The sequence below is a fragment of the Hyperolius riggenbachi genome, chromosome 10 (assembly GCF_040937935.1).
Source record: "Hyperolius riggenbachi isolate aHypRig1 chromosome 10, aHypRig1.pri, whole genome shotgun sequence".
Taxonomy (NCBI): Eukaryota; Metazoa; Chordata; class Amphibia; order Anura; family Hyperoliidae; genus Hyperolius; species Hyperolius riggenbachi.
The window spans coordinates 151044399-151060223 of NC_090655.1; the positions used below are offsets into that span (position 1 = coordinate 151044399).

Genomic DNA, 15825 nt, shown 5'->3' on the forward strand with positions numbered 1-15825 from the left:
CACTCAAGAGCTGCAGCCACTGGAACGCGCTCAGGAGCAGGGCTGTGGAGTCTGAGTATTTTTGGGTACCTGGAGTTGTTGGTTTCATAAACTGAGGAGTCAGAGTCAGGAGTCTGAGTCAGATGATTTTTGCACCAAATCCAAAGCCATGCTAAGCATTAGGGCTCGTTTCCACTATCGCGAATCTGCATGCGTCCAACGCATGCAGATTCGCACATGTAATGCAAGTGGATGGGCCTGTTTCCACTGTAGCGTTGTTGAGGTGCGTTTTTTTCAGCGGTAAAAAAACGCACAAAAGAGCCAACGAATTCGCCTGCGAGTGGAATCGCCGCTAATGTATTTAATAGGAAATTCGCATGCTGCTATGGTATGCGAATTTTCATGCGAATTCGCATAGGTACCAATGTAAATTCACACAGGCAGTGACATGGTTAAAATCGCATATACCTTCACCTATGCGAATTCGCATGCGAATTCGCGGCAAAAACGCATGGGAAATCGCATCCGCATGCGATTTCATCAGCGGTGGAATCCAGGCGATTCCGCACCGCAATAGTGGAAACAAGCCCTTAGACTAAGGAGTCGGAGCCATTTTGGGTCCTTGGAGTCGGAGTTGGTAGTTTAACTGAGGAGTCGGAATTGGATGATTTTTGTAATAAACCCACAGCCCTGATCAATAGGCCACCCTGCAGTGTTAGGGAGTCTTGCCTTGAACTCCTTACTTAATAGGTACTGACCCTAGTTAGGATGATAAGCTCATTTGAAACTACAGCTTGTTAGCAATATGTCTGCTTCCATGAATCAGGAAGTAGAAAGTGCAGATCTATTATAAAACTTGTATCAGCTGAAACAAAAATGTTTTTTGTTTAAATGTTATTATGCTGTTGTGCGTCTTTTAGAGCAGAGATAATGTTCTGAGTTCAAGTCCGCTTTAACTAAGGGTGGATCTGGTAATTTTTGTAGTAAAATAAATGATGTCACATGCTCAAACTTTCAGTACTGCTATAATCATGAGAGGAGTACTCATAAGAGTTAAGTTTAAAGCGGATCAGAGATGAAAAACTAACTACAACAAGTAACTTGTCTATATATCTTATCTAAAGTTTAGCTGGTTTACACAGCAAATCTAGCTGCAAACAGCTTTAATAGAATATGATTATGTCTTCCTGTGATACAATGACAGCAGCCATGTTGTTTGTAAACATTACAAAGAGGCAGGTTTATCTGCATCTTGAGCAAAGAAACCTAATCCCCCCCCCCCCTTCGCCTCTGAAATCTATGGCTAGTAACACCACCTCCTCCTCCTGCCCAGACTGAGCTCCCATGAACCCTTGCTACTGCCAAGGCTCTCTGAAAACCTGTGGGCGTGGTTTATTTAGTTTATAGGGCATTAGAGTATTAAAACAAAAAAGTATTTGGCTTGAGGAATGTCCTAGGAAAGGAACACAATTGTGCAATGAGTAAAAGTTCACCTCGGATCCACTTTAAATTGGCATCCTTACACTCCCTTCAACTTTGCTTTGGGGAGGAGTTCCTTAGGACCAAAATAAATAGGGAGACAGGGATGATTAGGCGGCTGCTGCTGGAAATTCCCCCCCACTACCATTTATAAAGGGCAGTGTAGTTTCAATAGACAGCTTGGGGGGATAAGATCCATAAGACACACCTGAATGCACAAGGCTTAGTATATTTGTGTCCATTTTTTTGTCCTCTAAACCTACATCTCATAGTTTGAAAAATATGGTATTTAACTTTTTTTCTGCCACCTCAGGTTCAGAGTCTGAAGCGAGAATAAATCTCGCTTCAGACCTCATAGATAGCAGGGGCATGTGTGCCCCTGCTAAACCGCCGCTATCGCGCCGCTAAATGGGGGTCCCTTCACCCCCAAATCCCCTCGGTGCAGCGGGGAGCGCTTCCTGGTTGGGGCAGGGCTAACCGTCGCAGCCCTGCCCCCCGCGCGTCTGTCAGCGCATATCTCCGCCTCTCCCCCGCCCCTCTCATTCTTCCTTCACTGAGAGGGGCGGGGGAGAGCCGGCGATGCGCCGCTGATAGACACGACTGGAGGCAGGGCTGCAGCCATTAGCCCTGCCTCCAGGAACGACCAAGTCTTGCGGGGGTGGGTTTGGGGGTGAAGGGACCCCCGTTTAGTCGCGGGATAGCGGCGTTTTAGCAGGGGCACACATGTCCCTGCTAACTATGAGCTCTGAAGCGAGATTTATTCTCGCTTCAGAGTCTCTTTAAGGACTTGCATTCTGTCCAACTGGTTTATAATTCTGCATTCAGCAAAAAGTATATGTTCCCCTTAAAGAGACACTGAAGCGAAAAAAAATATATGATATAATGAATTGGTTGTGTACTATGAATAATTACTAGAAGATTAGCAGCAAAGAAAATATTCTCATATTTTTATTTTCAGGTATATAGTGTTTTTTCTAACATTGCATCACTCTATAATATGCCCAGATTACACAACACTCAGCATTCAAAATGAGTCTTTCAGAGCAGTCTGTGAAGTAATAAACTCTCCTCTGCTAGAGGAAAGTAAACAGTTCAATTACAGTTGAGATAATAAAAGTCAGATAACAGCCCTCTCCACGACCAATTGGTCGGAGAGCTTAATAGCTTTTTTGCATAGAGATAACAACTGGAGTTTCTCAACTCTTCCTGCACTGGAAACAATTACACTGATGTATCTGATCTTAATGTTTTTTTTCTTAGCTGTACTACACATACAAATCATAATATCATTTTTTTTTCGCTTCAGTGTCTCTTTAAAATGAAAGCATTACAATAGAAACCAACCATATTACTTGAGTTATCTCTACAAAGCCTGTAAAAACGGTACTTCTAATATGCAAGTCCCAAAGGGTCTGTACTTCTATAAATGAGTAACATTCTGCTTTAGGTCATTTATAATCTATGATTTATGAAAACACTTACTTGCACCAAGTACCTTGGATCCACATTCAAATAAGGAGAAAGGGGACTCATCCCTGTTACTAAAGAGGAAAAACATTTTATTACCACTATATCACAGATATGTAGCCACTTTAATATTTTTTATTACATAATAAGTATACACATGTACACAACCTCAAGTATTTTGTTTCCTGAAATACATTGTCAGGGCACATTTCTACTACGGTAGAATACACAGCGTTTCCCCGCATCTTTAAGTTATACATTTTGTGTTTAGGGGCCAGTGAAAAAGCCTTGGTGGGCCAAATTTGGCCCACGGACCGTAGTTTGAGGACCACTGCTCTAGAGAGTCTTGACGGTTCTCAGCGGGAGACAGCTAATACAGATCACCTCTACTTAGAATCTGTTACGTGTAAGGCGGCAACATGCTGAAAAGGTAGATCCCTCTCTGATCGACATCCGTCCCGAGATGGAGCAGTTATCACTGAACACTGCACATCATTTCATAGAATTTAGCATGAAATTTTACTACAGTAAACAGTTTACTACAGTTGCATTGATGTTTGCAGCTGGGTGCCCTATTTCTTACAAATTAGTGGTTGCAACCAAATTACCCTGAGCAGGAATCAGCCATGGTTGCCTTCAACTAGACTAGCTTTGATTGACAGCCCATAGTGTTGCTCTGCATCAAACAGTATACCACTTCCGTTTGTTAAGAGTTCCTTGTAACAGCAACACCCAAGCGCAGGGGCACCCCTCCAACACTCACTAATTCGGGAACCTTGCGTCATACAGACTTGGAACCTGGTGCAAATCAAAGCCAAGACTTTCAGCTTTATTCAATCTGACAAGGGAAGTAAATTTATTTTATCAGGAGACTGCCAACTGTGGTTGACAGCATAATACATAAGTACCAATTGTATTTTTATATACATTTCTTGCTTAAATCTATTAATAACCTAAGCCAAATGTGTGGAAGGATTCGATCCCTCTGAAGGTAGAATATGGTAGCCATTTACTACTCTATGGCCACCTTCAGGCTGGAGGTGACCTGACCCTTCGACCACCTTATACTTACACGGCACTCCCGCCAGGTCAGCATGGGAGTAACCCGGAGAGCCGCCAAATATGCTCCCGAGTCCCCCCCGGCCGCCCGGGTGGTTGTTACTGTCCATCGCCCCGGCAGCTCAGCCTCGTGTCTCCGAATCACCCGTGTGACCTAACAGCAAAAGACGTAAAAAGACCGCTTCCGGCCAGGCCACGCTCTCTTCTTACAACTTCCCTTTAGCGACAGGCCCCACTTTACGGCTCTGACACCGTACTGTCTTGTTGTGTAGCCAACAGCAATCGATGCGCCTTGTGCGCAGCCGTATGTCAGAAGTGCGCACGCGCACAGGCTTAGGGGGCGTCACTGAAGTTGGCAGTCTCCGGGAAGCGAAGACAGACAGACAAGCTGCTGGATTGTATTGTTGTATTGGGGTAGTGTGCCAGCTCATGATGAGGAGACCTAACACGGCGCTGTGCGGGCAGCAATGAGTGAGGGCTCTGAGCTGGACGGAACAGAAGAACCCCTCAGCAAGAGAGCACGCCTACAGGAAGCACAAGTAGTCAGACAGGAGCCGGAGGCAGAGAGGGGCCCCCCGGGAAGCCGGGGCCCCAGCACCACCGTGGGGAACAGAGGTGAACCTACTGCGCTGATCCTCATAGCGTGTCAGCTGTTTTTAGTTTAAAATAAAGCTCCGTTTTAATTTGGAACCTTACAAGCACTTGGTTCAGTCTGTGCAGTGAAATGATTCCAGCAAACCTACTTTCATTTTCTTGTCTCGTTGTGCTCAGGGCTAGATATGTGCAATGGCCACTGTAGGTAGTAGCCTGGGACAGTAGGAGGGTTTTGGGGTGGTTTCCTGGCCCATTTTTACGCAAGCTGTTGCATGATACTGTCATAAATATTTTCTTATTGCCTTGCTCTGTGCTTTTTGGCATACAACAGGCTCAATCTCCGCACCTGCTCCACATTTCAGCTTAGAGCCAGTTACTGTTGTTTTTAGCTCGCTGTCAAATACTGTCACCCATTTATCTGCCCAAAGGTAACTCCGCCACCTGCCCTGGCCATTCCTTGTGGAGAATGAGTAGGTCCAGCTGTAGAGGGGGAGTGGTCATGTGGCACCATTGAGCTGGACAGATGGAAGGTTCGAAACCCTAGGGTGCATGCATGGGCTTCCAGAAAAAAAACAAAAAAACAGGCAAATGCGAGTGAGAAGTCTGACTTAAGATCAATAACTCTTAGTTCTAGAGCAGCTAATCTCATTTTTTCTTCAATAGTAAAGGCCCATACATATGCATTATTAATACAGTAAGTATTGCACATTAGGGTTGAGTTCAATCCTGAAACAGTGGGAAATGAGTGCTGTACAGATACATTGGGATTGGGTATATGCAAGTGGCATGCAATCTTTCTTTGGAGGAGATGAGTGCCTGGTGCACGTTGCAGATTTCAGCACGGGTCAGTGCTTGAACGTAAATATCCCTTATGCAGGATGTTAAGCGACATAAGGGGACAACTGTACAATTGATTCATCTGGGGTATGCATGAGGCTTAAAGTTACTGTTTGACTCTTGCAGGTGTTTATGGGAAGGTGGGTAATGTTGAGCTACAGGGGTGAAAAGTATAAATCTGACCCTGGTTCTGCTGTGTTCATCGGAACTGTAGCGAGCACGAAGGAAGTACTAAATGGGAGAGGATTTTATACTTCCAAAACAGATGGTGGACTTACAGGGAACCTGAAGACAGAACACTACTCCTGAACAATACCAGTTGCTTGGCAATCCTGCTGATCCTCTGCCTCTAATACTTTTAATCATAGATTCTGAACAAGCATGGTGATTAGATGTTTCTGACCAGATTAGTTACATGCTTGTTTCAGGTGTGTGATTCAGACACTTCTGCAGCTAAAGAAACCAACAGGACACCCAGGCAAGTGGTATTGTTTAAATGAAACCTTAACTGAGAGGGATATGGATGTTTCCTTTTAAACAATACCAGTTGCCTGGCAGTCCTGCTGATCTCTTTGACTGCAGTAGTGGCTGAATCACAGACCTGAAACAAGCATGCAGCTAATCCAGTCAGACTTCAGTCAGAGCACCTGATCTGCATGCTTGTTCAGGGGCTGTGGCTGAAAGTATTAGAGACACAGGATCAGCAGGAGAGTCAGGCAACTGGTATTATTTTAAAAGTAAAAACCCATATCCTTCTCAGTTTAGGTTCCCTTTAAAAGGAAGTCAGCATGGCAGCCTGCATATACCTTTTACTTTAGGTTCCCTTTAAAGTTCAACTGTTAGCATAGGAAAGAGCTTGATGGAGCACTCAATGTACGTTCGTCATAAGACTTAATTTTATTCAATTAACAATATAACTGCTCACCATACAATTTCATGGGAACAGAATTAATTCCATAAACTGGACATATGCCATACTGTGTCACAGAGGAGGATAAGGAGGTGAACGGTAGTTGTTTGTTTCGCACCACAAAGAATACTTTCTCAAGACAGGCTTTGCTGCTTACAAGCATTGTAAGTGGATACAAACAATAATTGGTCTTCCGTTTACCTGAAATGTAGTCCCTTTCACACAAAAATCATTTATATAAAACCACCAGCATCTAGAATGCTGGCAGAACAAAGTATTGTTGTATATACAAGAGACCTCCTAGAAAAAGTCCAGTAAAGATAAGCTTAGGAAGAAGCTACATTCAACCCCATAGCCATGCCCTTGCGTGTACAAAAAAAAAAAATCCTCAAAGTAAAAAAAGTCTGGGGGCTGGTTCACACTTGCTTTAAAAATGTATCAGTGGGATACATTATTAAAGCTTTGCAGTGGAGCCTATGTTAAAAATTAAACCCATTTCCACTTGTGCAGAAACTCTGATCACACACGGATCTGCTTTGCATGGAAAGAAAATGTAACGTAGAGTCCTGATTTTACAGAAGCATGGGGATTCTCCATTGGGCTGCAATAGACCAATGGGAATCCTCAGCAACAGAAAGAATTCTCATTGGCTCATGTTGAACCAATCAAAATTCTCACTGTTGCTAGGCAGAATTGGCCTGTTGCAGCCTATGGAGAGTCATGCTTCTGCTGGCCTCCAGGCTGTGGAAGGGACTGAGCAGCGGGACAAGCTGTGGCGGTGAGACGTGTAAGCAGCCAACGCGTACGTACCGACGTGATGAATCACGGATGCGGAACGTGTATAGGCATCCAGATCAGATCCGTGTCAACTAATCAGTTTGCAGAAAAAAAGGGATCCGGTTGACACAAATCCGATCTGTAACCCGACAAGTGTGGACCGAGCTTTAAAGAGGAACTTTACTGAATATAGCCTAATTAATATAATTGCTTGTTTTTTTTACAATATTACTTAAACATTGTACAGTGTTCTCCCCGAAATTTTTGCCAGCCGGGTGGCATGAAAAAGTAGCCGGGTGGGGCGAGATGACAGAATGCAGGGCCGATGCTTGTCTGCTTACAGCAGAGGAGGAGGTGAGCCTATGACGGCTGGGTGCTCACCAAAACTGGCCGGGTGGAGCACCTGGCTAAAAGAGCCTGCAGATCACTGATATACAGTGGGAGGCGAAAGTTGGACAACGTTGTTAATCGTCATGATTTTCCTGTGTAAATCGTTGGTTGTTACGATAAAATATGTCAGTTAAATATATCATATAGGAGACACACACAGTGATATTTGAGAAGTGAAATTAAGTTTATTGCATTTACAGAAAGTGCACAATAATTGTTTAAATAAAATTAGGCAGGTGCATACATTTATTTTATTGATTCCAAAACATTTACAACTAATTATTGGAACTCAAATTGGCTTGGTAAGCTCAGTGACCCCTGACCTACATACACAGGTGACAGGGGCGTAGCAATAGGGGTTGCAGAGGTTGCGACCGCATCGCTGCCTTTGGGCCAGAGGGGCCCCGAAGGGCCCTCCCTCAACTACAGTTTTAGCTCTCTATTGGTCCTGTGGTCATAATAAACACTTCTATAGATACTTTGAATAGTGGTAATCATTAACAAGCTGTTCCCCATCCCCTTCTTGCACCTCTGACACTGTAGTTGCCATTGGCAGGTTTCGGTGCGCCGTATCAATGTATAGAGTGCTTGGGGGGCCCCATTGTAAAACTTGCATCGGGGCCCACAGCTCCTTAGCTACGCCACTGACAGGTGAATTCTATTATCAGAGTATTTAAGGGAGTCTTTCCCTCCTTTTAAATTCCTCTGAAGAGTAGCAACATGGGGGTCTCAAAACAACTCTTAAATGACCTGAAGACAAAGATTGTTCACCATCATGGTTTAGGGGGAGGATACAGAAAGCTGTCTCAGAGCTTTCAGCTGTCTGTTTCCACAGTTAGGACCATATTGATGAAATGGAAGACCACAGGCTCCGTTCAAGTTAAGGCTCGAAGTGGCAGACCAAGAAAAATCTTGGATAAATAGAAGCGACGAATGGTGAGAACAGTCAGAGTCAACCCATAGACCAGCACCAAAGACCTACATCATCTTGCTGTAGATGGAGTCACTGTGCATCATACAACCATTCGGCACACTTTACACAAGGAGGTGCTGTATGCAGAGGAAGCCTTTTCTCTGCACACAGTACAAACCGAGCCGCTTAAGGTATGCTAAAGCACATTTGGACAAGCCAGCTTCATTTTGGAATAAGGTGCTGTAGACTGATGAAACTAATATTGAGTTATTTGGGCATAACAAGGGGCGTTATGCATGGAGGAAAAAGAACCAGGGCTGTGGAGTCGTGGAGTCGGAGTCGTGGAGTCGGGCAATTTTGGGTGCCTGGAGTCGGAGTCGGGAAAAAATGCACCGACTCCTAATGAATTTGTAACTGTAATTAAAATAGAAAATATGATAAAATGTTCTATTTCTCAGATAATAGTCATTAAAAATAATGTATATATACAGTAATAGCTGTGCTTAGTCCACAAAAATGAAATAAACCAATCAAAATTAGTTACTTGTGCTGCTTCAATAAAGCAGTCCCCGTAGTTTTAAGGTCAGATATACATATCTGATTGTGACTGTATATATGGTGTGTACACAGGAATCTCTTATATATACTAAATAACATTATGCTGTAGGAATAAAGCCTGATGTGTAGCTGTGTCACTAATAGAGATGGTCAATGAGATGGAAATAATTCTGCATTGATGCTGATTTATGCAAATGTATGCACTCCCTTTGCTGATGAAATCAAATAATTTGATATGTTGTTAAAATTTGGTTTGGTGACTACAAATTAAAGGGTACCTGAGACGGATGAAAAGTAAAGTTTTATACATACCTGGGGCTTCCTCCAGCCCCCTTCAGGCTAATCAGTCCCTCGCTATCCTCAACCACCCGGATCTTCTGCTATGAGTCCTGGTAATTCAGCCAGTCAGCGCTGTCCGGCCGCATGCCGCTCCCACAGCCAGGAACATTCTGCACCTGCGCAATAGTGCTGCACAGGTGTAGTATGCTCCTGGTGGCAGAGTGTGTGCATGCGCACTACGCCCGACTGGCTCAAGTACCTGGACTCATAGCAGAAGATCCAGGTGGTGGAGGAGGACAACAAGGGACTGATTATCCTGAAGGCGGCTGGAGGAAGCCCCAGGTATGTATAAAACTTAAATTTCATCTGTCTCAGGTTTACTTTGTTACACATTAGTACTATACTCTACATATGCACTCTCCACAGAGCTGCAGGGAATCCACTGAGAATGTTGTGCACATTGAACACAGAGGTGTTGTCTGTCACCCATAAACCTTGTTCAGATTGTGCATGAAGAATGTGTAATAGAGGAAGAAGTACCCACAGTACCCACAGTCACATTGCCTAAGGCCTGATCCATGTTCAGATGTGTAATAGAGGAAGAATCTCCTCATTCCCCTGCAGAGTACATGCACATCACTCTTACATGTACCCACACTTACATTGCCTAGGGCCTGATAGATGTTCTTTGTTCCGGTTTGTACCTTTTACAAGTACTGTTACCAAGGACTAGTTTTAGTCTAAAGGGAATAAATATAGTAGTCTACATATCCTTCTCACTTCAGTTGTCTTGTAAAATTCCTAAGCATTGGCAGTTAAGAGACGAATTTCATGTTACATACTTTTAATCAACAAAATTGTAATATGCAAATTAGAGGAGTCGGAGTCGGTGGAATTCTAAACTGAGGAGTCGGAGTCGGTGGATTTTTGGACCGACTCCACAGCCCTGAAAAGAACACAGCACTCTAAGAAAAACACCTGCTACCTACAGTAAAATATGGTGGTGGTTCCATCATGCCGTGGAGCTGTGTGGCCAGTCAGGGACTGGGAATCTTGTCAAAGTTGAGGGATGCATGGATTCCACTCAGTATAAGCAGATTCTGGAGACCAATGTCCAGGAATCACTGACAAAGATGAAGCTGCGTCCGGGCTGGATCTTTCAACAAGACAACAATCCTAAACACTGCTCAAAATTCACTAAGGCATTCATGAAGAGGAACAAGTACAACATTCTGGAATGGCCATCCCAGTCCCCAGACCCGAATATAACTGAAAATCTGTGGTGTGAGTTAAAGAGAGCTGTCCATGCACGGAAGCCATCAAACCAACCTGAATGAACTAGAGATGTTTTGTAAAGAGGAATGGTCCAACATGCCTTCAACCAGAATACAGACTATCATTGGAACCTACAGTAAACGTTTAGAGGCTGTGATTTCTGCAAAAGGAGGATCTACTAAATATTGATTTCATTTCTTTTTTGTGTTGCCCAAATGTATGCACCTGCCTAATTTTGCTTAAAGGATACCACAGCCCACAGGTTGTGGTAAAACAAATGCTGCTATGCATAGAGGAAAAAAAGGACATACTCCACCGCTTCCCTCGTTCCCTGCCGTCGGCCCTCGCTCGGTTCCTACAGCTGCCGGTACCGGCCGACTTTCCTGACCCCTGACCCAGACATACTGCGCTGAGCATGCACAATATGTCCTGTAATCGTCCGTTCTGCCATCGCAGAATAAATGTATAAGAACGAACACTCCCCCGCCTCCTCCCTTCCCAGCGTGTGCGCTCCACTAATAAAGCTAGCGTGACATGCTAGCTGGAGTCGCGCTGGGAGCGCCGATTTGGAGAGAGAGCGGAGGGGGAGTGAGTTAGGATGGACAGGGGAGCACTTCCCCTGTCCATCCCAACTCACTCCCCCTCTGCTCTCTCTCCAAATCAGTGCTCCCAGTGCGACTCCAGCTAGCATGTCACGCTAGCTTTATTAGTGGAGCAAACACGTTGGGAAGGGAGGAGGCGGGGGAGTGTTCGTTCTTATACATTTATTCTGCGACGGCAGAACAAAAGATTACAGGACATACTGTGCATGCTCAGCGCAGTATGTCCGGTTCAGGAAAGTCGGCCGGTACCGGCAGCTGTAGGAACCGAGCGGGGGAAGCGGTGAGTATGTCCTTTTTTCCACTATGCATAGCAGCATTTGTTTTACAAGGCCTATGGGCTGTGGTATCCTTTAAACAGTTATTGCACACTTTCTGTAAATCCAATAAACTTAATTTCACTTCTCAAATATCACTGTATGTGTCTCCTATATGATATATTTAACTGACATAATTTTTTTTTTTTTTTATCGTAACAATCAACAACCAACGATTTATACAGGAAAATCATGACGATTAACAACGTTGCCCAAACTTTCCCATCCCACTGTAGTTGTTTCCTCATTGTAAAATATTTTCTCATCTTGATCTACATGTACAAATTATCACTGGAGGCAGCATCTTTTCTGCTGGCAAGGTGGTTCACTGTGGAACATTTGTTTTTTGTTCCAATAGTGGGAGAAGGATTTGAGACAACATAGCCTAGGCTTAGCTTCACTGGATAATAAAGCAGCATAAAATTGGGTAACATAAATAATGTATTACATTCTTCTATATGTCATTTTGGCGCCTCTTAAGTACTACTTTAAGCAATTTTAGCAGAACCCCTTATACGATTATATTGCTGGATACACACCATGCGTTTCCGCGTTCGATGCGTCCGTCGATACACATCGATTCTATTATTTCCGGCATGTCCGATTCAAGCTGCGATGGATCGTTAGGTCGATTTGCCATACTTTACATGGCAATCGACCTAAAAATCATCGAAATGCGTTCGGAGATGCTCGGAAATAATCGAATCGACGCGTATCGACGGACGCATTCGACGCGGAAACGCATGGTGTGTATCCAGCATTAGAAAGATCAGCATGTGTCATCAGGAACCAATCCACTGCCACTACACCCCCACCATGAGCAATGGAGGTGCAAAGGCTTTCTACACCCAAAGTAACCATCAACTCCTCCCTGAAGGGGGGTGGGGGGAGTTGGAGGCTGCCATATTTATTTCTTTAAAAAAATTATACAGTATAATCTTGTTTATAGTGAACTCCAAGAGACCAGGAAAAGTTGTTTTCTATATCAGAAGTTTACTATATTATATTTACTAGAAATAGTCCTAGAACTGCCCCAACATGCCATGGTATATTCTCTGCTGCAAAAGACTGGTTCTGTCCTCTTATTGGAGGTACAGTACAAGCACTTGCACATTTGGTGAACTACAAAGTTAAGTATACCTTAGGGCTGCATAGCCAGGTTGAAGAAATTTCTGGTACAGTTGCCAGGGCTCCCTTAAAATTGCAGTCGTCACTGAATAGAGGCAGCCACTCACTAACTAAGTGGCTCCGATACCTCGGCAGACAGGACTTGCAGCATGTGTCCTGCAAAACTTTCTGCTCACACTTGAGCCAATCATGAAGCTTCTCTTCTAAATACAGCCAGTCATGATAAGCCACTCACATCTGTAATGCAAGTGGCTCCGATATCTCAGCGGGCGGGACTTAGCACTCTCCTCTCCACTCTCCTTAGTTTTGCAGCAAGTTACTTACATAGACCTATATTGGAGATTGGCCGTGACCTGGAAAGGTAGTTTACATCATGTCCCCGGTGTCGCAAGGGAGAAGAAAATCTGCTGAGACACGGGAGCAGACACTGGGGAAGCGATCAGAGGTACGTGATGAGGGATCAGTACGCCAAAGGTGAGTATAAGACCCCACCAAGTCTCCCCCTTGTGCATGATGCAGGGTGCGCATTGGAAGCTAAACTTCCAATCGTCAGTTTCTATGCTAAATTGCTTCCAGGGGAGGGTGTAAAATTGCACCTCCTACCTGTGGGCTCGAAAACTTTCGTGATGCAGTATCTAGCCCCACCCCCGTATAGGTAGCCAGATATAGTTACTGCCAGTATATGTAGCCAGCTGTAGGTGTCGCAGTATAGGAAGCCAGATATAGTTACTGCCAGTATATGTAGCTAGCTGTAGGTGCCACAGTATAAGTAGCCAGGTATAGGAGTAGCCAGCTTTATGCCAGGGTATAAGTAGCCAGGTATTGATGTAGACAGGTATAGGTGTAGCCAAATTTATGCCAGAGTACTTCCACCTCCCTCCCCAGAGATCCCCAGTGCTCTGCAGTAAAAAAAAAAAAAAAATTCTCACCATGGCCTCTGGCCAGCTGCAATCACAGATCATCCACCACGCGTACAGCGCCCTCTACTGTATATAGTATTGAGACTCCGCTGGATGATGTCCTCAAGAATAGATGGGAACACCAGCACTTGGATCCATTAGTAGGTGAGTCTGTGCCTGCTGCGCTTTTATTCCTCCCCGCTGTGCTCAGAATGTTTGCGGGGGATGGGGGGGGGGGATGTTTTAGCCGGAGGACACAAGATGGCAACTGCCAGGACTAGGATTATATATTATTAATATTTTAAAAATCACTAAAATCCAAATATAGACATATGGCAATGGTAGATTTAGATTGTGAGCTCCTTTGAGGGACAGTTAGTGATAAGACAATATAAATACACTGTACAGCGCTGCGTAATATGTCGGCGCTATATAAATACTAAATAATAATAATAATTAAAAAAAAAAACGTGGACAGTGCAATACATCTGTTATGTAAGTAGACAAAGTGTTTATCTACTTACATATGTGTTTTTGTTGTTTTTTTTTTTTTTTTGGGGGGGGGGGGGGGGGAGGGCATATTATGGCTAATAGTTACTTTAACCAGTTCTCTATCCACATACACACATTTTCTCCTAGTCCCCGTATCCTCTGCACTAGGCTGTTGTGGGGAAGGGTGTCAAAAGCCTTTGCAAAGTCCAAGTACATTACATCTATAGCTTTCCCAATATCTACATTTTCATTCACCACTTCATAAAAGCTGAGCATGTTGGTGAGACAGGACCTGTCTTTAGTGGTTGCTTGAAACTTCTGGTTAAAGAGAACCTGAGGTGGGTTTTAAGAATATTCTCTGCATACAGAGGCTGGATCTGCCTATACAGCCCAGCCTCTGTTGCTATCCCAAACCCCCCTAAGGACCTCCTGCACTCTGCTCCCTCATAAATCACAGCCACGCTGCTGACAAACAGCTTGTCAGAGCTGGCTGTGTTTATCTCTATAGTGTCAGTCTGCTGCTCTCCCCGCCTCCTGCAGAACTCCAGTCCCCGCCTGCATCCCTTCCCTCCCTGCTGATTGGAGGGAAGGGACGGGGGCAGGGACCGGAGCTATGCAGGAGGCGGGGGAGCAGCTGAGACTGACACTACAGATGTAAACACAGCCTCACAGCACGGCTGTGATTTATGAGGGATTGCAGAGTGCAGGGGGACCTTAGTGGGGTTTGGGATAGCAACAGAGGCTGGGCTGTATAGGCAGATCCAGCCTCTGTATGCAGATAACATTCTTTAAACACACCTCGGGTTCTCTTTAACTTAGCCGTTTCTCCAAGCACTCTCGTTTCCTTTCACATCCCAGGAGGAATACTGATACATTGAAAAAATAAATAGAACTCTATTCTGATCCACATGCAGTAAAAAAGCAACAACCACTACCACATGAGGTGACACATTTCAGACCAATAATTCCTTGAAGCAAACCTGTGAGGAAATGTACTGGCAGAAGATGAAGAGGGATGCAACGCTGGAACAGTGAGATATAGGAGGATGTGATGTAAGTATTAATCTTCTTTTTTGCTTCATGCATGCTTTAATCATAGCCATAGGGATATTACTATACAGTGTTCTCCCCAGGCTCTTTTAGGTGGGTGCCCCACCCGGCTAATTTTGGTGACCACCCGGCTGTCATTGGCTTTCCTCCTCCTCCTATGCAGTAGGCAGTGTTTCACTGGTCCCCATCATGCCCCAAATGGCTACTTTTTCGTTCCACCCGGCTGGAAAAAAATTCTAGGGAGAACACTGCTATATTTTACCTCTATTGTGGTGAACACCCACATGCATACAAATACAAACTTTTAAAGGACATCTGAAGTGAGAGGAATATGGAGGCTGCCATATTTATTTCCTTTCAAGCAATACCAACTGCCTAGCTATCCTTTTAGCCAAAATCCCTAAACAAGCATCTGCAGATCAGGTGTTTCTGACGTTATTGTCAGGTCTGGGCTGTATGCTTGTTTCTGGCGTTATTTAGACACTACTGCAGCTAAAGGGATAAGCAGGACTGCCAGTCAACTGGTATTGTTTAAAAGGAAATAAATATGGCAGCTTCCATATTCTTCTCACTTCAGTTATCCTTTAAATGAGAGCCATACCCCACTGTGAGGATGATCTAGACCACAGGTCTCAAACACAAGGTCCACGGGCCTAATGTGGTCCTCCTTGCCATTGTATGTGGCCCTCAAGAGATTCCAGTGTGCATCATTGTAAACAGCAAAAGAAAGCCCATGCACTGCCTTCCTCTCTGAAGGAGCACACTGGTGACCATGTTTGTAATAGGGTACACACACATCTCCCCACATTGCAGAGGAGCACAG

General features: G+C 44.4%; 2 protein-coding genes across 4 annotated transcripts in view; one reads left to right on the forward strand and one right to left on the reverse strand.

Annotated features, from left to right (window-relative positions):
- LOC137536577 (mitochondrial import inner membrane translocase subunit Tim23) overlaps nucleotides 1-4239 on the reverse strand; it is a 48257-nt gene extending 44018 nt beyond the window's left edge. Inside the window, exons 1-2 of the mRNA XM_068258825.1 lie at nucleotides 3998-4239; nucleotides 2941-2999 (exon numbers count right to left, since the gene is read on the reverse strand). Coding sequence (XP_068114926.1) covers nucleotides 2941-2999; nucleotides 3998-4094 — 156 coding nt within the window. The 5' untranslated portion in view covers nucleotides 4095-4239. The remainder of the gene's footprint in view (nucleotides 1-2940; nucleotides 3000-3997) is intronic.
- LOC137536576 (poly(ADP-ribose) glycohydrolase-like) overlaps nucleotides 4225-15825 on the forward strand; it is a 205517-nt gene continuing 193916 nt past the window's right edge. Inside the window, exon 1 of one of the 3 annotated variants that reach the window (XM_068258820.1) lies at nucleotides 4225-4599. In XM_068258820.1, coding sequence (XP_068114921.1) covers nucleotides 4452-4599 — 148 coding nt within the window. In that variant the 5' untranslated portion in view covers nucleotides 4225-4451. The remainder of the gene's footprint in view (nucleotides 4600-15825) is intronic. The other 2 variants (XM_068258819.1, XM_068258822.1) reach the window with 2 other exon arrangements.